The following is a 21,427-nucleotide window of genomic DNA, read 5'->3' on the forward strand; positions in this document are numbered from 1 at the left end:
GCTCCCAGTCCCCCCTGCTCTAACCCACCAGCCCCCACCCCCCTCCCAGAGCCAGGGAGAGAACCCAGGAGTCCTGGCTCCCAGCCCCCCCCTGCTCTAACCCACCAGCCCCCACTCCCCTCCCAGAGCCAGGAGAGAACCCAGGAGTCCTGGCTCCCAGCCCCCCCCGCTCTAACCCACCAGCCCCCGCTCCCCTCCCAGGGCCCAACCGAGCTCTCACCTCATGAGCTTCATGTCGAGCTGCTGGAAGGCGCAGGGTGGCTGCCGGCTGTGCTGATGGACGTAGGTGATGTGCTGGGCCAACCTGTGGGGGCAACACGCGTTAGCGCTGCTGCCCGGATGCCCCATCCCGGCCCCAGGCCGCCCCCGAGCAGAGAGGGGCCCCCCGGGCTCTCACCGCAGGTCGTTGTCCCGGTCGGGCCGGTCCTGGATCAGCCAGAGCAGGTCGAAGCGGGAGAGCAGAGCCGCCGGCAGCTGCACGTTCTGCTCCAGGCTGCGCTTGGGGTTGTAGCGCCCGTAGGCGGGGTTGGCGGCCGCCAGGATGGCGCAGCGGGCGTTGAGGGTGGCCAGCACGCCTGCCTTGGCAATGGAGATGGTCTGCTGCTCCATCACCTCGTGGATGGCCGTGCGGTCGCTCTCCAACATCTTGTCGAACTCGTCGATGCAGCAGACGCCCTGGTCAGCCAGGACCAGCGCCCCGCCCTCCAGGGCCAGCTCCCCCGTCACCGGGTCCCGCAGCACGGCGGCCGTCAGCCCCACGCCCGACGAGCCGCGCCCCGTCGTGTACTGACCTGGGGAAGGGAGGGGACAGTCAGAGCGGGTGGGCCCAGGCCGTGGGGCACTGACCTGGGGGAGATGGGAGTCGGAGGGGGCCCCCTAGCCCCCGGGGTGGGGTGTTACTCACTGCGGGGGGCCAGGCGGTCGATGTACGAGAGCAGCTGGGACTTGGCCACGCCTGGGTCACCCATCAGGCAGATGTTGATGTTCCCTGGAGGAAGACGGCGAGGAGCTGGGTCAGCATCAGAGCAGCCCCCCCACGGGATCGATCCCCCCCCCAGACACATATACACCCCCCCCGGCGTCCTCCCCCCGCCGCCCCCCTGCACTTCCTCGCCCCGGGGTTCTGTCTCCTCCACCTCAGACTCACCCCGAATCTTCATGCCCCGGGGGTTACGGTCCACGCCCCCCACCAGCAGCAGCAGCAGGGCCTTCTTCACATCCTCATGCCCGTAGATCTCGGGGGCGATGGAGGCTGCCAGCTTGTCGTAGAAATCCTCCTCTGCACACAGCGGGGGGGGGGGGGGGGGGGGGGGGGTCGGGTCAGCAGGGCTGGGGGGGGTCCTTGATCCATGACTTGCCGCTTCCCCCCCAACCAGACCAGGGTGTGGAGAGGTGGCGGGGGGCGCTAGCAGGAGGTGCAAACAGGGCTATACAGGGGAGATCTCACCCACGAGCAGGCCCTGTGCCTCCTCTGTCAGCTGCCCCACCCTCAGCACACCCAGGGGGCTGGCAGAAGGTGCCGCAGGGTATGGGGCGGGTGGGGGGGTCTCAGCTGCCCCACACTCAGCATGCCCAGGTGGCTGGCAGGAGGTGCCACAGGGTACGGGGCGGGTGGGGGGAGGGGATCTCGGCTGCCCCGCACTCAGCACGTCCAGGGGGCTGGCAGGAGGTGCCACAGGGCTGTGGAGTTGGGGTGGCTCCCCAGGGCCCAGCAAGGCTGGGGGCAGGGGATGAGGGGCTATGGGGGGGGAAGTGTGGGGGGGTGTCACCTGTGATCTGGCGCAGCTCGTCCTCTGTCAGCTCCCCTGACCCCAGCTCGTCCTCCTCGCTCTTGTTCATCTTCACGATGCGATGCGCCTCCAGGTAGGTCTCGGAGATCAGCCCCTGGGGGGAACAGGGGGGCGCGTTACTCTAGGGGACCCGCCCAGCACCCACCCTTGGGGTGAAACGTTCCCCATCTCTCCATCCCCAGAACTACCTCAGCAACCGGCACGGGAGGTTGACCCAACCCGAGCCCAGCCCAGCCCCCCTGATCCGGCCCTGCCTCCCCCACTCTCACCTGGGCCATCTGCCGGAAGCCAGCTCTCAGCAGGGGCAGGAAGACGCCGGTGATGCTGACGTGGTCCCCAGGCTGGGCCAGCCGCGTGTTCTCGCCATGCACAGCCACGCTGATGGAGCGCGGGAGGTGCCCTACCGGCACCTGGTCGCTCTGCATGGAGGGGAAGAGGGAAAAAAAAAAAAAAAAAAAATCAGCCACACCCTCCCTCCGGGGACCAGCCCCCCCCCCCCCGACTCTGGCAGAAACCCCTATAACCAAATCGGGGGGCACGCCGGGGAGCCCAGATCAATCTTTGGGGCCCCCCATTCATATGCCCCAACTCCCCTCCCCAGCCCGAAAACCCCCCACTCACATGCTCCTGCATCTTCAGCTCCTGGAACTTGATGAACTTGGAGCCGCGGCTCTGCAGGTAGAGACGCCCCCCGGAGCGGTTGGTCTGGCACTCCTGGCTCGGGCACATGATCAGCGGCATGAAAGTCGGGGACTGGATCTGAGAGTGGAGGGGCGGGGAAGAGGGTCACAATGAACCAGCCACACAAACCCCCACCTGCCCGGTGGCTAAACAGGGGACTCGGCTGCTCCCCCATGCCCAGGTGGGGGGCATGACAAAGTGAGAATGTTTGTAATTATTTAATGAGGCCTAGATGTGCCTCAGATTCCCCTGGGGGTTACCTGGCTACCCACTGAGGGAAGGGGTTAAGTTTGCTCTGAGGGCAGATTGAAAGACACAGGTGTGCACGTCACCTCCCTGTCTGGGGTGGGGGGATGCAGCCTCGTTAAGGAACTGGGTGGAAAGACCCAAACCCACGAGGGGGCCAGAGAGACAATGCAAGGACCAGTGACAGAGCAGAGACCCCAGCAGGGAAGGTGGGAGGGGAGGGAGAAGTGCTGGCATCCAGCCAGGAAGAAAGTCAGACAGACTCTGAAAACAGGGATCCCCTAAGCCGGGCTTGGGGGAATTGCCCTGGGCTGACGCTTCACCCCTCCGTTCTCCGTGCTAACCCCCAGATCGCCCGCTGCCCTGGACACCGCTGTCAGCACTGGCTGGGGTGTGCTGGTCCCTGCAGAACGGACAAGTCTCTCCCAGGGCTCAGTCTGTTTGACTCACTGACCAGAGCTCATGGAGGTGGTGAGGCCGTGTGGCTTCCCCCAGAGACCCCCCAGCGGTCCGGCACATGAAAGAGGCCCTCCCAAGAGACCGCGGTGGTCCCGTAGCTCCGTGACAGGGCGCTCGGCCCCGTCAGCTTCCCCCGAGCGGACAGACAGACAGCAGCTCCCCTCACCGGCTGGTAGGTCTCTGCTCCGCACTGGTCGCAGCTGTAGGTCGCCACCACCATCATGGGCTTGACCTCAGTGACACGGGTGACGATGCCGCGGACGGTGACCAGCTTCCCGATGCAGTCGGCCTTCACGTCCCGGATCACCCGGGCCTTGGAGCCCGACGGGGCCTTGAAGTACAGCTCGCTGTGGCGGGAGGCAGGAGAGCGGCAGGGAGTTAGAGACAGGAGGAGTTAAGGGATACAGAGCCCAGCTCCCGGCGTGGGGAGGGCTGGGAGACCCAGGGGCCTGGAGGTGAGGGGAGGGAGCCAGAGATGTCAGCGCCCCCCTGGCTCCAGGCACTCACAAGCGACGCAGCAGCTCCGGGGGGTACTGGTTCTGGGGGCTGTGCGTCTCCCCCGTGTCCCGGCCGCGCTGCTCCAGCATCAGCCGGTGCTCGATGTACACATCTAGGACGTCCTTGTGCACCACCTGGGGGGGCGGACAAGGGCTCCGTCAAGCACAGCCCCAGCCTCCCACTCCTGCCCCATCTCGCCAGCGCCCCTCACCTCCCGCTCCTTGTGCTGGGGCAGCAACTCGTGCACAGCGTCGGCGAAGAGGCGGACGTAGCGCTTGGCGTTCTCGCACACGGCGTCCACCAGCTCGGGGTCCTCCTCGGCCACCTCGTCCAGGTCAACGTACAGGGCCACCTGCTCCCGGTGAGCCAGAGACACCTGGGGGGAGAGGAGGGCAGGGAGGGGTGCTGGGCTGAGCTGCAGGACTGGGGGAGACCCCCAGCTGCCTGCAGCACCCCCTGCTGGGGGGGAGGCTGGGGCAGCCGGGAGCATTGATGCGGGTGGGGGTGTTGTGGGAGTCTCACCAGCTGGTCCCGATACGGGAAATCCTTCTTGCCGAGCTCGCCATCCCGGCAGAACTCCTGCAAGAAGCGCTTCACCTTCTCTGAGGGGCGACAGCGAGAGAACGTCAGACCCGGGGACCGCCCCCACACACCGATTCGTCCCCCAGCTTCCCCACAACAATCCCCACCCTGCCCCACACTGGCACCAACCCCCCTAAACCTCCTGGCAACGGCCTACTCCACACCCATCCCCTCAACGCCCCCCCCCCCTGCACCGACCTCACCCCACAGCACTCCCTCCCTGTACCGCCCCCAATGTACCCCACATCCCTCCTCCAGCCCCTGTACATCCCTCTACAGCACCCCCACCCATCCCCCTCCCTTAGTGCCCCTCATCCCCCCAGCCCTACCCCCCACAGCACCCCCTCCCCCAACCTCCCTGTACCACCCCCAATGTGTCCCACATCCCTCCTACAGCCCCCCTACATCCCTCTGCAGCACCCCCACCCATCCCCTCCCTTAGTGCCCCTCATCCCCCCCAGCCCTACCCCACAGCACCCCCTCCCCGTAACTTCCCTGTACCGCCCCAATCCCTCCGCCAGCCCCCACATCCCTCTGCAGCACTCCCACCCATCCCCCTCCTTTAGTGCCCCTCATCCCTCCCAGCCCTACCCCACAGCACCCCCTCCCCCTAACCTCCCTGTACCGCCCCACATCCCTCCTCCAGCCCCCACACATCCCTCTGCTGCACCCCCACCCATCCCCCTCCCTTAGTGCCCCTCATCCCCCCCAGCCCTACCCCACAGCACCCCCTCCCCCTAACCTCCTGTACCGCCCCACATCCCTCCTCCAGCCCCCACACATCCCTCTGCAGCACCCCCACCCATTCCCCTCCCTTAGTGCCCCTCATCCCCCCAGCCCTACCCCCCACAGCACCCCCCCCGTAACCTCCCTGTACCGCCCCACATCCCTCCTCCAGCCCCTGTACATCCCTCTGCAGCACCCCCACCCATCCCCTCCCTTAGTGCCCCCCATCCCCCCAGCCCTACCCCCACAGCACCCCCTCCCCCTAACCTCCCTGTACCGCCCCACATCCCTCCTCCACCCCCCATACATCCCTCTGCAGCAACCCCACCCATCCCCCTCCCTTAGTGCCCCTCATCCCCCCAGCCCTACCCACAGCACCCCCTCCCCCTAACCTCCCTGTACCGCCCCACATCCCTCCTCCAGCCCCCCCACATCCCTCTGCAGCACCCCCACCCATTCCCCTCCCTTAGTGCCCCTCATCCCCCCCAGCCCTACCCCACAGCACCCCCTCCAACCTCCCTGTACCGCCCCAATGTGCCCCAATCCCTCCGCCAGCCCCCCCACATCCCTCTGCAGCACCCCCACCCATTCCCCTCCCTTAGTGCCCCCCATCCCCCCAGCCCTACCCCACAGCACCCCCTCCCCCTAACCTCCCTGTACCGCCCCAATCCCTCCGCCAGCCCCCACATCCCTCTGCAGCACCCCCACCCATCCCCCTCCCTTAGTGCCCCCCATCCCCCCAGCCCTACCCCCCACAGCACCCCCTCCCCTAACCTCCCTGTACCGCCCCAATCCCTCCTCCAGCCCCCACATCCCTCTGCAGCACCCCCACCCATCCCCCTCCCTTAGTGCCCCCCATCCCCCCCAGCCCTACCCCCCACAGCACCCCCTCCCCCTAACCTCCCTGTACCGCCCCAATGTGCCCCAATCCCTCCTCCAGCCCCCACATCCCTCTGCAGCACCCCCACCCATCCCCCTCCCTTACTGCCCCTCATCCCCCCCAGCCCTACCCCACAGCACCCCCTCCCCCTAACCTCCCTGTACCGCCCCAATGTGCCCCACATCCCTCCGCCAGCCCCCCCACATCCCTCTGCAGCACCCCCACCCATCCCCCTCCCTTAGTGCCCCTCATCCCCCCCAGCCCTACCCCACAGCACCCCCCCGTAACCTCCCTGTACCTCCCCACATCCCTCCTCCAGCCCCCCTACATCCCTCTGCAGCACCCCCACCCATCCCCCTCCCTTAGTGCCCCTCATCCCCCCCAGCCCTACCCCACAGCACCCCTCCCCGTAACCGCCCTGTACCGCCCCACATCCCTCCTCCAGCCCCCACATCCCTCTGCAGCACCCCCACCCATCCCCCTCCCTTAGTGCCCCTCATCCCCCCCAGCCCTACCCCCCACAGCACCCCCCTCCCCAACCTCCCTGTACCGCCCCACATCCCTCCTCCAGCCCCCGTACGTCCCTCTGCAGCACCCCCACCCATCCCCCTCCCTTAGTGCCCCTCATCCCCCCAGCCCTACCCCACAGCACCCCCTCCCCCAACCTCCCTGTACCGCCCCACATCCCTCCTCCAGCCCCCGTACGTCCCTCTGCAGCACCCCCACCCATCCCCCTCCTTTAGTGCCCCCCATCCCCCCCAGCCCTACCCCCCACAGCACCCCCTCCCCCTAACCTCCCTGTACCGCCCCAATCCCTCCTCCAGCCCCCACATCCCTCTGCAGCACCCCCACCCATCCCCCTCCCTTAGTGCCCCCCATCCCCACCCCCCACAGCACCCCCTCCCCCTAACCTCCCTGTACCGCCCCACATCCCTCCTCCAGCCCCACACATCCCTCTGCAGCACCCCCACCCATCCCCCTCCCTTAGTGCCCCTCATCCCCCCAGCCCTACCCCCCACAGCACCCCCTCCCCCTAACCTCCCTGTACCGCCCCACATCCCTCCTCCACCCCCCATACATCCCTCTGCAGCAACCCCACCCATCCCCCTCCCTTAGTGCCCCTCATCCCCCCCAGCCCTACCCCACACAGCACCCCCCTCCCCCTAACCTCCCTGTACCGCCCCACATCCCTCCTCCAGCCCCCCCACATCCCTCTGCAGCACCCCCACCCATTCCCCTCCCTTAGTGCCCCTCATCCCCCCAGCCCTACCCCCCAGCACCCCCTTCTCCAACCTCCCTGTACCGCCCCACATCCCTCCTCCAGCCCCCACATCCCTCTGCAGCACCCCCACCCATCCCCCTCCCTTAGTGCCCCTCATCCCCCCCAGCCCTACCCCACAGCACCCCCTCCCCCTAACCTCCCTGTACCGCCCCACATCCCTCCTCCAGCCCCCCCACATCCCTCTGCAGCACCCCCACCCATTCCCCTCCCTTAGTGCCCCTCATCCCCCCCAGCCCTACCCCACAGCACCCCCTCCAACCTCCCTGTACCGCCCCAATGTGCCCCAATCCCTCCGCCAGCCCCCCCACATCCCTCTGCAGCACCCCCACCCATTCCCCTCCCTTAGTGCCCCCCATCCCCCGCAGCCCTACCCCACAGCACCCCCTCCCCCTAACCTCCCTGTACCGCCCCAATCCCTCCGCCAGCCCCCACATCCCTCTGCAGCACCCCCACCCATCCCCCTCCCTTAGTGCCCCCCATCCCCCCAGCCCTACCCCCCACAGCACCCCCTCCCCCTAACCTCCCTGTACCGCCCCAATCCCTCCTCCAGCCCCCACATCCCTCTGCAGCACCCCCACCCATCCCCCTCCCTTAGTGCCCCCCATCCCCCCCAGCCCTACCCCCCACAGCACCCCCTCCCCCTAACCTCCCTGTACCGCCCCAATGTGCCCCAATCCCTCCTCCAGCCCCCACATCCCTCTGCAGCACCCCCACCCATCCCCCTCCCTTACTGCCCCTCATCCCCCCAGCCCTACCCCACAGCACCCCCTCCCCCTAACCTCCCTGTACCGCCCCAATGTGCCCCACATCCCTCCGCCAGCCCCCCCACATCCCTCTGCAGCACCCCCACCCATCCCCCTCCCTTAGTGCCCCTCATCCCCCCCAGCCCTACCCCCCACAGCACCTCCTCCCCCTAACCTCCCTGTACCGCCCCAATCCTCCGCCAGCCCCCCCACATCCCTCTGCAGCACCCCCACCCATCCCCCTCCTTAGTGCCCCTCATCCCCCCAGCCCTACCCCCCACAGCACCCCCTCCCCCTAACCTCCCTGTACCGCCCCACATCCCTCCTCCAGCCCCCCCACATCCCTCTGCAGCACCCCCACCCATTCCCCTCCCTTAGTGCCCCTCATCCCCCCAGCCCTACCCCCCAGCACCCCCTTCCCCAACCTCCCTGTACCGCCCCACATCCCTCCTCCAGCCCCCACATCCCTCTGCAGCACCCCCACCCATCCCCCTCCCTTAGTGCCCCTCATCCCCCCAGCCCTACCCCCCACAGCACCCCCCCCGTAACCTCCCTGTACCGCCCCACATCCCTCCTCCAGCCCCCACATCCCTCTGCAGCACCCCCACCCATCCCCCTCCCTTAGTGCCCCTCATCCCCCCAGCCCTACCCCCCAGCACCCCCTTCCCCAACCTCCCTGTACCGCCCCACATCCCTCCTCCAGCCCCCACACATCCCTCTGCAGCACCCCCACCCATTCCCCTCCCTTAGTGCCCCCCATCCCCCCAGCCCTACCCCCCACAGCACCCCCTCCCCCTAACCTCCCTGTACCGCCCCACATCCCTCCTCCAGCCCCCACATCCCTCTGCAGCCCCCCCACCCATCCCCCTCCCTTAGTGCCCCTCATCCCCCCAGCCCTACCCCCCACAGCACCCCCTCCCCCTAACCTCCCTGTACCGCCCCACATCCCTCCTCCAGCCCCCACACATCCCTCTGCAGCACCCCCACCCATCCCCTCCCTTACTGCCCCTCATCCCCCCCAGCCCTACCCCACAGCACCCCCCCGTAACCTCCCTGTACCGCCCCACATCCCTCCTCCAGCCCCCACACATCCCTCTGCAGCACCCCCACCCATCCCCCTCCCTTACTGCCCCTCATCCCCCCCAGCCCTACCCCACAGCACCCCCTCCCCCTAACCTCCCTGTACCGCCCCACATCCCTCCTCCAGCCCCACACATCCCTCTGCAGCACCCCCACCCATCCCCCTCCCTTACTGCCCCTCATCCCCCCCAGCCCTACCCCACAGCACCCCCTCCCCCTAACCTCCCTGTACCGCCCCACATCCCTCCTCCAGCCCCCACACATCCCTCTGCAGCACCCCCACCCATCCCCCTCCCGTAACCGGCCTGTACCGCCCACTGCCCCATGTAAACAAAGCGGCACGTGGAGGCGGCGCGCGCCCGGATCCCCCCGCCCCGCCCCCCCTCGGCGGACGGACACTGTTTCGCCGGGCGCTGAGACTCCGCCGTGACATCACTTCCGGGGCGACCTCGCGTCCCGCCGCGCGGGAAACGGATACCCCGCCCCCGGCCGCGCTGCAGCCAATGGCAGCCCGAGGCCCGCCCCCTCCTCCGGGTCTCGCCGGGCCCCCGACCGGCCGCGGGGGCACCACCCACCTTTCTCCGCGGCGTAGTCTCTGGGCGCCATGGTGGGGGTTGGGGGGCCCCTCAGTCCCAGGTTCCTACGTGTCCCCGACTGGGTCGGTCCCGCTACAGGTCCCCGTTGGGGTCAGTCCCGTCCCGTTGGCTACGGATCCCGGTTGGGGTCCGTCCCGGCCGCTCGCGGCCCGTTGGCTACGGGTTCCCGCTGGGGTCCGTCCCGGCCGCTCGCGGCCCGTTGGCTACGGGTCCCCGCTGGGGTCCGTCCCGCCCGGTCTGCTGCCGCCCAGCACCGCTCCACACTCTCGCTGCTGCCGCCGCAACCAAAAGTGGCGCGAAACTATAGACTCCTCCTGCCACGTGCCCGCCCCGGGCCAATCAGTGCCCGGCACGTGACCCGCCCAGCCCGCCAATCGCAGCTCGGGTAGAGCGTCGCGCGGAGGCCCCGCCCAAGCGTTGCCGTCACGTGACAGCGCAGCAGCCCGCGCCGGATCCAGGTTCGAACCGAAACAGCAGGACCCCACAAGCCCCGCCCCCTCTTAAACGGGCCGCGACCCCGGGGCGGGCCTGGGGGGGGGTTCCTGTCTCAGGGGGCGACGCCCGGGGGGGGCGGGCGAGGGGCGGGGTCCGGGGAGGGTTCCTGGGGGCGGGACCTCAGCGTGGGGCGGGGCCGCGGGGGGAGGGGCGGGGCGTAGGGATGCGGTTCCGGGGATTGTGGGCGGGGCCCCAGCTTGGGGCGGGGTCTCGGGGCAGGGGCGGGGTCTCGGGAGCAGGGGCGGGGTATCGGGGGCAGGGGCGGGGCTACGGGTTCGGGGCGGGGTCTCGGGAGCAGGGGCGGGGCTGAAGGGGGCGGGGCCCGGGTTTGGGGCAGGGTCCAACTCACTCTCTTCCCCCCTCCCCCCGCAGGCCCGGAGATGTTGTCGCAGATTTCATTCTCTCCTCCAAGGGAGACAGACTCGTTCACAAGGACTGTATCCTGCCCCCCAGAACCCCCCACCTGTCCCCTCCAAGCCCCCTGGCTCCTCAGTGTGGGCCCCCTGCAGCCCCTGGCTGCCCCCCGATTGGCTCCTGACATAAGCCCCCTTAGCCCCCCTGCACCCCCCCCATCAGCTCCCCTCCAAGTTCCACCTAAACCATCCCCCCAGGCAGGGGTCATATCCCCCCCCCACGGGTCCCCCCCTCCCGCCCCCAGGAACCTCCTGCCCCGGAACACCACTGCTGGGGGGCTGCCCAGACCCTGGGGCTGCAGCTGGGCGTTGCTGGGGGGGAAGCTCACAGCCACCTGCCACCCTGATGGGGTCGTTTCTCCTTAACCCACCCCCCAGTCTGCGGCGAGGCCGGCGGAGGCAGCACCGATCTGGTGGACACTTTCTATAGGAAGATCACAGCCCTGCCCAAGGACCAGGCACCCGTCTTCATGGTACCGGGGCAGGGGGAACGGCACCACAATGGGGCGGGTTAAGGGTCTCTCTGGTAACGGGAGGGGGTGTCGCTATGGGATGAAGCAAGCATCGCTGTGGTAACAGAAGTGGGGAGCATCTCAAGTATCGCTATGGAAACCGGGAAAGAGGGGGCATGTCTGTGTGGTAAGGGGGGGGGCATTGCCCTGGTGGGAGAGGGGCTGACTAACTCTGCTTGTGTCCCCCCCCCCCGCGATGCAGGCGCACGAGGGGCTGCATTTCGTCCACGTGCGACACGCCGGCCTCTACTTCGTGGCCACGACGGGGCACGATGTCTCCCCTTTCACCATCATCGAGTTCCTCAACCGGTGAGGCGGGGGGGGGGGGGCAGGAGTGACCCTGGGTGGGGGAGGGGGCAGATGGGGGGATAAGCCTCAGCCCCGGGGGGGGGGGGGCGCAGGCCAGGGGACCTGGGGCAGGGACTGGGGGCAGCAGCCGTCTGTGCCCTCACCCTCCCCCTGTCTCCCTCCCTTCCCGCAGGCTGGTGACGCTGATCCGCGATTACTGTGGCTCCCTCAGCGAGAAAACCGTCAGCCTCAACTTCGCGCTCATCTACGAGCTGCTGGACGAGATGCTGGTGTGTGCGGGGGGCGTCTGGGTCTGGCATGGCGGGGGGGGGTCGCTGCCGTGGGGAAGCTGCCAGGTCAGACACCCCACCTGGAGCACCGCTGTGGGAAGCTCGCAGCGCTGGTGTCCCGTGCCAGTGGTGGGGGAGTAACCGCCCCCCCATTCTGTGCTCCCCACCCCAGGACTACGGCTACGTGCAGACCACGGCGCCGGACGTGCTGCGCAACTTCATCCAGACGGAGCCTGTGCTCAGCAAGGCCTTCAGCCTGCTGGACCTGGGCAGCGTCGGCCTGGTGAGAACAGCCCCCGAATCCCCCCCATGTCCCTTCCCCCTTCGGTGCCCCCCTGGGCCTGGTGAGAACAGCCCCCGAATCCCCCCCATGTCCCTTCCCCCTTCGGTGCCCCCCTGGGCCTGGTGAGAACAGCCCCCGAATCCCCCCATGTCCTTCCCCCTTCGGTGCCCCCCTGGGCCTGGTGAGAACAGCCCCCGAATCCCCCCCATGTCCCTTCCCCCTTCGGTGCCCCCCTGGGCCTGGTGAGAACAGCCCCCGAATCCCCCCCATGTCCCTTCCCCCTTCGGTGCCCCCCTGGGCCTGGTGAGAACAGCCCCCGAATCCCCCCCATGTCCCTTCCCCCTTCGGTGCCCCCCTGGGCCTGGTGAGAACAGCCCCCGAATCCCCCCCATGTCCCTTCCCCCTTCGGTGCCCCCCTGGGCCTGGTGAGAACAGCCCCCCAATCCCCCCCATGTCCCTTCCCCCTTCGGTGCCCCCCTGGGCCTGGTGAGAACAGCCCCCCAATCCCCCCCATGTCCCTTCCCCCTTCGGTGCCCCCCTGGGCCTGGTGAGAACAGCCCCCCAATCCCCCCCATGTCCCTTCCCCCTTCGGTGCCCCCCTGGGCCTGGTGAGAACAGCTCCCCAATCCCCCCCATGTCCCTTCCCCCTTCGGTGCCCCCCTGGGCCTGGTGAGAACAGCCCCCGAATCCCCCCATGTCCCTTCCCCCTTCGGTGCCCCCCTGGGCCTGGTGAGAACAGCCCCCGAATCCCCCCCCATGTCCCTTCCCCCCTCGGTGTCCCCTGGGCCTGATGAGAACAGCCCCCCAAATCCCCCCGCATCCCCCTGGTGAGAACAGCCCCCCAATCCCCCCCCGTCCCCCTGGGGAGTACAGCCCCTAAATCCCCCCCGTGTCCCCCCCTGGGCTTGGTGAGCCCAGCCCCCAAATCCTCCACCCAGTGACTGCCTGATTCCTGCCCCCCCCTGCAGCCTGAGGGTCTCTCCCCCCATGGCCGAGCCCAGGGCAGTGGCTTCTCCAGGGAAGGTGTTACCCTGAGAGGGGTCTGGCCATGGGGCACCTGGTGCCCCTGACACTCCCCAGGGCTCCATCCCGGGGCCCTACTCTGACCCTGCCCCCTCTGGTTTCAGTTTGGAGCAGAGACGCAGCAAAGCAAAGTGGCTCCGAGCTCGGCCGCCAGCCGCCCCGTGCTGCCCCCCCACGGGGACCAGGTGAGACACCCCTCGAGCCCCCCAGCAGTGAGCCCTACCCTGCCTCCGGCACTACCCAGGCTGGTGTCACGGAGCCCCCGGGCGATGCTCTGGAACTGCTCCCCACAAAGCCAGTCAGGACTTTGGGGAGCCTCCTCTCACATGGCTTCACCTCCTGGGTCTGACCTCGGAGCATTCAGCATCCCCTTTTCACACCGTGCACTTCCCACAGTGAGTCGCCCGGGCGGGGTCCTGGGACAGCCAGAGGTTTCTGCACCCCCACTTCGCAGTCAGCCGTGACTCCCAGCCAGCCGGGGACACAGAAGGTTTATTAGTCGACAGGAACACAGCATAGGGCAGAGCTCGTTAGCACAAGTCCACCTTGTGGGGAGGGAGGCGAGGGCCAGGGCTGGTCCCCGCCCCCCCGGCGCCCCAAGCCAGCCAGACCGACTCCTTCCAGCTGCCTGGCCCCTGCCCGGCCCGTTGCTCCTCCTACGGCCTTCTGGGGCTAAGAGTCACTTGGTCGCATCCCCCTCCGGGGTCTCAGGTTAGGAAGGGGGGGCTATAGCATCCCTGCAGGCAGCTGGAGCAGCCCCCGCAAAAGTCACACCCCCTTATTCCCACCACCTAGACACTGGTGCAGCGCACAGGGAAACTGAGGCACACACAGCATTCGTGCGAAATAGTAAGACTCACACAGGCTCACATAGAACGTAACAAGGGAAAATCCCCACTGCGTCACCCCAGTCCCTCTGTGGGGGGTGGGGGCGCATGGATCCACCTTCCCCACGGTGGGGGGGCTGGGCCCTGCCCGCAGCCGTCACTTGATGCCCGGCATCTCTCCCCGCAGGGCGCCAGGAACGAGGTGTTTCTGGACGTGGTGGAGAGGCTGACGGTCGTCATCGCGGCCAACGTGAGTCGGGCGGGGGGGGAGGGAGGTGTCCGGCACAGGAGTCCTGGGCCCTCCCCTCACAGATCCACAGGGTCTTAGCAAGGCCCCAGGTTCCCTTGCCCCCTGGGGAAGCTGCTGGGGGCTGGTTCATTGTCAGGGACTCACCCCCATCCCCTCCTTCCCGCCCAGGGCACCCCCATGAAGGCCGACATCCAGGGAGAAATCCGCCTCAAGAGTTACCTGCCCAGCTGCTCCGGTGCGTAACGTCTGCAGGCCCGGAGCCCCATGGGCCCGAGTCGGCTGAGACGGGCCCGCCGGGGGCGCTCTTTCCTGGCAGTCAGTGCCGGGGCTGAGGGAGCAGGATGGGGGGGCTCGGCCGAGGGCGCAGGGGGCGCGGCTGGTGGCTCGGCCAGTGGAGCGGGGTGTGGCTGAGGGCGCAGGGGGCGCGGCTGGTGGCTTCGGCCAGTGGAGCGGGGTGTGGCCGAGGGTGCAGGGGGCGCGGCTGGTGGCTCGGCCAGTGGAGCAGGCTGGGGCAGGGGCTTGGCTGGTGGCTCAACCAGGGGAGCAGGGCAGGGCCAAGGGTGCAGGGGGCGCGGCTGGTGGCTTGGCTGGGGGCACGGAGTAGGGGGCTCATCTGGGGGAGCAGGGCGGGGCCAAGAGTGCAGGGGGCATGGAGCTCGGCTAGGGGAGCGGGGCGGGGGGCTCAGCCGGGGGTGCAGGGCCGGAGGAGTGGGGCGGGGCCAAGGGCGCAGGGGGCATGGGACTTGACCGGGGGAGCAGGGCAGGGGGCTCGGCCGGCATCGGGGCAGCTCTCCCGTGACGCTCTCCCCCTCTCCCCGCAGAGCTGCGCATCGGGCTGACGGAGGAGTTCTGCGTGGGAAGTCAGAGCTGCGAGGTGAGTGGCTGGGCGCTGGTCTCTGCTCTGCCTGGCGGGGGCGCCCTGGCTTTGATCCCGCCCCCCCCCTGCAGGCTACGGCACCACCAGTCTCCGCTCTGCCTGGCGGGGGCGCCCTGGCTTTGATCCCCCCCCTCTCCCCCCGCAGGCTACGGCACCGCCGTCCGCGCCGACCAATGCGCCTTCCACAGCTCCGTGAAGCTAGACGAGTTCGAGAGCAGCCGCATCCTGAAGGTCACCCCCAGCCAAGGGGAGGTGAGCCCCACGGCCTGCCCTGACCCCCCCTCTGCAGCCCCACGGCCTGCAGCTGGGCGCCCAGTGTGGGGACCGGGGGAGGTGAGCCCCACAGCCTGACCCCACTCTGCTCTCCCCAGCTGCCGGTGATGCAGTACCAGCTGTCAGACGACATCCCCTGCGCCCTGCCCTTCCACCTCTTCCCCACGCTGGAGAGGGACCCTACGGGCAGGTGAGTGAGCGGGGCATCCGGGAGCACAACGCCCCTCGGCCCAGTGCCTCGGCCCTCACCCTTCCCATCTCCCCACAGGCTCCGCATCTACCTCAAGCTCCGCTGTGACCTGGCTCCCAAAAGGTAAGAGCCCGGGGAGCTGGGAGGCTCCCTGGGGTGCGGACGGCCCCTGCCAGCCATGTCCCCCTCCCCAGCAGGCTCCCAGGCTGCTGCGTGCCCCCCCCGGCCCCAGTTCACCGCTTTCTCTTCCCTCCAGCCAGGCCCTGAACGTGCGAGTCCAGCTGCCGGTGCCGAAGGGGGTCGTCAGGTGGGTGACCGGGGCTCCGGGCGGGTCTCCCCTCTAGTACCGGGGGCTGCATGCTGGGGGGATGGTGCTGGGGGCAGGCCTGCCCCCCCCCGACTCTCTCCTCTCCCCCAGCCTGTCCCAGGAGCTGAGCAGCCCGGAGCAGACCGCCGAGCTGCAGCCCAGCATCAAGGCCATTCGCTGGGTGATCCCGCGCGTCCAGGGGGGCTCCCAGCTCTCCGCCCTCTTCAAGGTAAAGCCGGCCTGGGACGCGGAGGGGGGAGACGGCCCTGGCCAGGGGGATGCACCCCTGTGTTAGTGAGAGGGAGCAGAGCCCCTGCCCTCCGGAAGGAGGATGAGCTGTGGGGCAGAGGCGTTAATGAACGTCTCTAATGTCTATGCTGGGGTCTGAGGGTGCCAACCCCACCCCACAGAAGGGGGGCGCGTGTCGTGCTCTGCCCCGGACAATAACGCCCCCGCTCTCTCCCTGCAGCTGGAGATCCCAGGGCTGAGCAGCTCCTCGCTGCTGGAAGTGGGGCCGGTGAACATGTCCTTCGAGCTGCCCATGCACACCTGCTCTGGCCTGCAGATCCGCTTCCTGCGCTTCACGGCCCCACAGGCCGGGCTGCCCCACCGCTGGGTGCGCTACGTGTCCCACAGCGACTCCTACGTCATCCGCCTCTGAGCCCAGCCCCACCGCTGGGTGTGCTACGTGTCCCACAGCGACTCCCACGTCATCCGCCTCTGAGCCCGGCCCAGCCCCGCCGCTGGGTGCGCTACGTGTCCCACAGCGACTCCTACGTCATCCGCCTCTGAGCCCGGCCCAGCCCCACCATTGGGTGTGCTACGTGTCCCACAGCGACTCCTACGTCATCCGCCTCTGAGCCCGGCCCCACCGCTGGGTGCGCTACGTGTCCCACAGCGACTCCTACGTCATCCGCCTCTGAGCCCAGCCCCACCGCTGGGTGCGCTACGTGTCCCACAGCGACTCCCACATCCTCCGCCTCTGAGCCCGGCCCCACCGCTGGGTGCGCTACGTGTCCCACAGCGACTCCCACATCCTCCGCCTCTGAGCCCAGCCCCACCGCTGGGTGCGCTACGTGTCCCACAGCGACTCCCACATCCTCCGCCTCTGAGCCCAGCCCCACCGCTGGGTGCGCTACGTGTCCCACAGCGACTCCTACGTCATCCGCCTCTGAGCCCAGCCCCACCGCTGGGTGCGCTACGTCTCCCACAGCGACTCCTACGTCATCCGCCTCTGAGCCCAGCCCCACCGCTGGGTGCGCTACGTGTCCCACAGCGACTCCTACGTCATCCGCCTCTGAGCCCAGCCCCACCGTTGGGTGCGCTACGTGTCCCACAGCGACTCCCACATCCTCCGCCTCTGAGCCCTGCCCCACCGCTGGGTGCGCTACGTGTCCCACAGCGACTCCCACATCCTCCGCCTCTGAGCCCAGCCCCACCGCTGGGTGCGCTACGTGTCCCACAGCGACTCCTACGTCATCCGCCTCTGAGCCCAGCCCCACCGCTGGGTGCGCTACGTGTCCCACAGCAACTCCTACGTCATCCGCCTCTGAGCCCGGCCCCACCGCTGGGTGCGCTACGTGTCCCACAGCGACTCTTACGTCATCTGCCTCTGAGCCCAGCCCCGCCGCTGGGTGCGCTACGTGTCCCACAGCGACTCCTACGTCATCCACCTCTGAGCCCAGCCCCACCGCTGGGTGCGCTACGTGTCCCACAGCGACTCCCACGTCATCCGCCTCTGAGCCCAGCCCCACCGCTGGGTGCGCTACGTGTCCCACAGCGACTCCTACGTCATCCGCCTCTGAGCCCAGCCCAGCCCCGCCACTGGGTGCGCTACGTGTCCCACAGCGACTCCTACGTCATCCGCCTCTGAGCCCGGCCCAGCCCCACCGCTGGGTGCGCTACGTGTCCCACAGCGACTCCTACGTCATCCGCCTCTGAGCCCGGCCCCACCGCTGGGTGCGCTACGTGTCCCACAGCGACTCCCACATCCTCCGCCTCTGAGCCCAGCCCCACCGCTGGGTGCGCGTGTCCCACAGCGACTCCTACGTCATCCGCCTCTGAGCCCAGCCCCACCGCTGGGTGTGCTACGTGTCCCACAGCGACTCCCACGTCCTCCGCCTCTGAGCCCGGCCCCACCGCTGGGTGCGCTACGTGTCCCACAGCGACTCCTACGTCATCCGCCTCTGAGCCCAGCCCCACCGCTGGGTGCGCTACATGTCCCACAGCGACTCCCACGTCCTCCACCTCTGAGCCCGGCCCAGCCCCATCGCTGGGTGTGCTACGTGTCCCACAGTGACTCCCACGTCATCTGCCTCTGAGCCCAGCCCCACCGCTGGGTGCGCTACGTGTCCCACAGCAACTCCTACGTCATCCGCCTCTGAACCCAGCCCCACCGCTGGGTGTGCTTGGTCACCCTCAGCAACGGCTGTCTCGTCCACCTCCCCGCCCTGCATCCCCTGCCCCACAGCATTGTGCAGCGACTCCTAGGGTGTCCCCTCTCCCAGGCTAGTCACCTCCCCGCACACGGGGCTCTGGCAATAAACAACTTTATTTATGAGTAGAACCAACCCCCTAACCTCTGTAACAGCAGCCCAGCCAGGGCACCGACAGAGCCTGGCCTAGACCCGTCGACGCAGACTCCCGAGGGTGCTCACCCACACTGGGAACCCGGTCCTGTAGCCAGACACAATAAAAGTGCAACAGAAAAACAGCCTGGTGTGTAATTCCCTGGGAAAGGCCACGCCCAGCGAGGGCCCCATTCCCGGACAGGGGTGATCTCCCGCCTGCTCCAGCCACGTCAGGGATCCTGCGGGGGAGAGATTCCCAGTGAGACTTGGCTCCCCCCAGTGCAGCACGGCAGGTGCCCCCCCCCATGCTCTCACACTCCCTTGCGCTCACCTCGATGCCAAGGATGGTGGAGTCGAAGAGGTCCCGGAACTGCTCACCTTGGGAGCTGTGCGAGCGGATCAGCGGCTGGAGAGGCAAACACCAGTGCCTTAGTGCCCCTCCTGCCACCAGCAAGCCAGCCAGCGTCCTGGCTGCAAGGTGGAGAGCACCCCAGGGGAAGCAGCTGTGGGGGGGCCAGGCCCTGGACACCCCGCTGGACGCAGCTCCTGTTAGGGTCATCCCCAGCCAGGCTGCGTGTAAGGGGCCTGCCGCGGTCAGGCCGGGGCTCACGGGCCCTCGACACATCACCAATAGCCCTTCCCGCCGCAGCAGGGCCAGGGTTCCCCTCACCATGTCCAGGCCCTGGGCATCCTCCTCGTCGCTGCTCTCCGCCTGGATCACCATCTCCTCCTCCTCCATCAGGCTGAGCCTAGGGGACACAGGGCAGGGTTAAGGGGGCTCCGGCCCAGAGAGGGAGAGCCGCCCCCCAGGACAGCGACAACTACTCACCGGTCCATCCTGCTGCCCAGCCCAAGTCTCGAGGTGCGCCAGGGGACCAGGAGCTGCTGCTGCCGGCCAGGTGATTCTCGGGAGCGCTGGGAGCTGAACCAGGGCTGGCTGCAAAGGACAGGAGGGCAGCAGGGTCAGAGCAGGTTAAACCGCCCCCCATCCCCGCTGGCTCTGCCTTGCCCCCCATGGGTCTCACCTCTGCACGAAGTCCGACTCGGACCCCTCCTCTTCCTGCAGCTGCGCCGGGCTGCCCAGCTGGTGTCCCCTTTTCAGCGCTGTTGACGTGAGCATCGGTGTCTCCAGGCGGCTGCTCAGCGGGAGGCTGGAATCCCCTCGCTCAGACGAGTCTGCAACAGGAGAGAGAGAGATGTCAGGTGATCCAGTCCTGGCCCCAGAGTCACCCCACTGTCCCCTGCCCCCTACCTGCACCCTGGGTTCCCCCACGGCCCCCTGCTATCCCTGGGCTCTCCCCCCCATGTAGATAAATCTCTGATAATTTTCATATGACTTTACATTGTGCCTCTTCATATAACCCTGTGGTGGGTCTACCCACGTGTGACCTCTGTTTTCATGGGACTTTGTATTAAAGCCTCATTTAGAAACTTTGCATTGCCCTTGGTAGAATATTATAGCCCCTAAGGATAGAATAAGATAGAAGAAAAATTTCTTTTTGCTAGCAGTAGAACAAGAGCTCTCCCCCCCCACTCTTAATCAATTGCCCTGTTGAATGAATGAGGTGTGGATGAACAAGGCATGGAAGGCAGCACCTCCAGACAGCCTCAACTGTTGGAGAGGGGCTGGGAGCCAGACCCAAGAACAATAAAACGTGTCAAGTGGGCTCATGAAAGACAAGCAGACATACTGACGGCCTCGGGGGTTAGAAGCAAGCCCCTTCTTTTGGAAACACCCTCTTTGCAGCATTGGGACAACACTCAAAAGAAAGCAGCACAAAGGACCAATGGACACAGACACAGAGTTTGAATCTGGTCTAGATTTGCATAAGAGGAAAGCTGCTATAAAAGTGAGGTGTCTTGCAGAGGACCCCGGGTCTCGTCTTGTCAACATGGGAGCATCGATCCGGATCGGCAGAAGCCCGGCTCCACCCCCTCCCCCATCTAACTCACCTGGCCAGTGAAGTTAAGGGGAGCAACTAATTGGTAACAACAAGACGGAGTGTGTTTGTGTGTGTGTGTGAGTGTAAGTGTAATATATTATATGCATATAATACAGTGTTAATGAATACATGTATTACTAATAAATGTGGCGTTCTGCCTTATTCCCCCTGAAAAGATCCTGTGCAGTACTTTAAGTACAACACCCAGCTCCGCTGGCACCCCCCCAATCCTGACCCACAGCCCCTGCTATCCCAGCCCTGGGCTCTCCACCCCCCCTGCCAGGTCTGCCAGTGCACCTCAGTCCTGACCTGAGCCCCCCAGGTGCCAGCTCGTGCCAATGTGCCCGGGTCTCAGTCGAACACTGACTTCCGGCTCACCTGTGTGCTAGTATTGGTAAAACAGGTACACCTCTACCCCAATATAACACGAAGTCGGATATAATGCGGTAAAGCAGTGCTCCGGGGGGGGACGGGGCTGCGCACTCCAGTGGATCAAAGCAAGTTCGATATAACACGGTTTCACCTATAACGCGGTAAGATTTTTTGGCTCCCGAGGACAGCGTTATATTGGGGTAGAGGTGTATTAGAATGGTAAGAATAGGTTTAGACTTTATGATTGGGAGCTGCTGCCTGGATTAATCTCACATGTACCATCAGTGTCCCACACTGCATGGTTGTATTTGGGCCTGTGACTGTGTAAACCGCCAGACAGAAGAAAGACATTAATTAGTGCTAGGGGCTGGGACGGTGCACCTGGAACTTCCCTGGGGACTGTCAACAAGAGGACATGAGACTTCTACCATTCTGCCCTCTTCCCCATGAAGGAGAGTCATGCGAGTGGACTCCTCCCAGCAGGTGAGCTTGCAGCTCAGAACATGGCCGGAGGGGAATAAAGCTCCTGACAAGAAGGAACTGATTACACTGCTTGCACGCTGGGGGCAAAGTGTTCGTTTGTAGGCATGACTGGCTTACCCCACAGGACATACAGAGCTTGCAGACTATAGCAGCTTTCATTACCTTTTTAAACTTATGACTGTAACTCATCTGTGTGGCTCTCTGTCGACTTGCTTTAACCTTGTAAATAACTCCCTGGTTTCCTTTCCCAGTTTCTCACAGTTTATCCTGGCTACAAGCCCTCAGGTGGAACTGACCTGGGGGAAGGGACTGGCCCTCCGGAAGTGGCAGTAACCTGAACGGTGCTGTGATGCTGTGTGTGAGGGACCAGCTCGCACACAGGTAAGCCCACCTGTCCCTGAGGGGCCTGTCTGTGACCTGAGACTGGCGCTCACACTTTGGACTAGTCACTGCCGGCAGCGTTACACC

At 66.8% G+C, this 21,427-nt stretch overlaps 3 protein-coding genes across 29 annotated transcripts in view; 1 reads left to right on the forward strand and 2 right to left on the reverse strand.

Moving 5' to 3' along the window:
• Positions 1-210: 210 nt before the first annotated feature.
• MCM7 (minichromosome maintenance complex component 7) lies at positions 211-9,849 on the reverse strand. Its single transcript, XM_065570590.1, has 12 exons — positions 9,543-9,849; positions 4,197-4,276; positions 3,886-4,050; positions 3,684-3,808; positions 3,343-3,523; positions 2,412-2,549; positions 2,060-2,209; positions 1,770-1,884; positions 1,148-1,279; positions 905-988; positions 398-791; positions 211-304 (listed from the first exon to the last, which is right to left on the reverse strand). Exons 1-12 carry the CDS (start codon positions 9,571-9,573, stop codon positions 217-219), a joined length of 1,683 nt encoding a protein of 560 aa, XP_065426662.1. The 5' UTR covers positions 9,574-9,849; the 3' UTR covers positions 211-216.
• Positions 9,850-9,883: 34 nt separating this feature from the next.
• AP4M1 (adaptor related protein complex 4 subunit mu 1) lies at positions 9,884-20,273 on the forward strand. Its single transcript, XM_065570591.1, is given in 17 exon segments — positions 9,884-10,021; positions 10,431-10,495; positions 10,850-10,944; positions 11,186-11,292; positions 11,465-11,561; positions 11,734-11,844; positions 12,972-13,052; positions 13,882-13,944; positions 14,113-14,179; positions 14,766-14,795; positions 14,798-14,818; positions 14,967-15,073; positions 15,193-15,284; positions 15,363-15,407; positions 15,541-15,591; positions 15,703-15,820; positions 16,061-20,273. Coding segments are annotated over 15 exon segments (1,185 nt in total). The 5' UTR covers positions 9,884-10,021; positions 10,431-10,495; positions 10,850-10,941; the 3' UTR covers positions 16,253-20,273.
• STAG3 (STAG3 cohesin complex component) overlaps positions 18,125-21,427 on the reverse strand; it is a 42,486-nt gene continuing 39,183 nt past the window's right edge. For 17 of the 27 annotated variants that reach the window (XM_065570571.1, XM_065570578.1, XM_065570570.1 and 14 more), the window contains 3 exons: positions 19,187-19,337; positions 18,991-19,098; positions 18,125-18,910 (listed from right to left, as the gene is read on the reverse strand). In XM_065570571.1, the coding sequence (XP_065426643.1) occupies positions 18,166-18,910; positions 18,991-19,098; positions 19,187-19,337 (1,004 nt within the window). In that variant the 3' untranslated portion in view covers positions 18,125-18,165. The remainder of the gene's footprint in view (positions 18,911-18,990; positions 19,099-19,186; positions 19,338-21,427) is intronic. The other 10 variants (XM_065570586.1, XM_065570585.1, XM_065570584.1 and 7 more) reach the window with 3 other exon arrangements.

The sequence above is a fragment of the Chrysemys picta genome, chromosome 16 (assembly GCF_011386835.1).
Source record: "Chrysemys picta bellii isolate R12L10 chromosome 16, ASM1138683v2, whole genome shotgun sequence".
In the NCBI taxonomy this organism is placed as follows: Eukaryota; Metazoa; Chordata; order Testudines; family Emydidae; genus Chrysemys; species Chrysemys picta.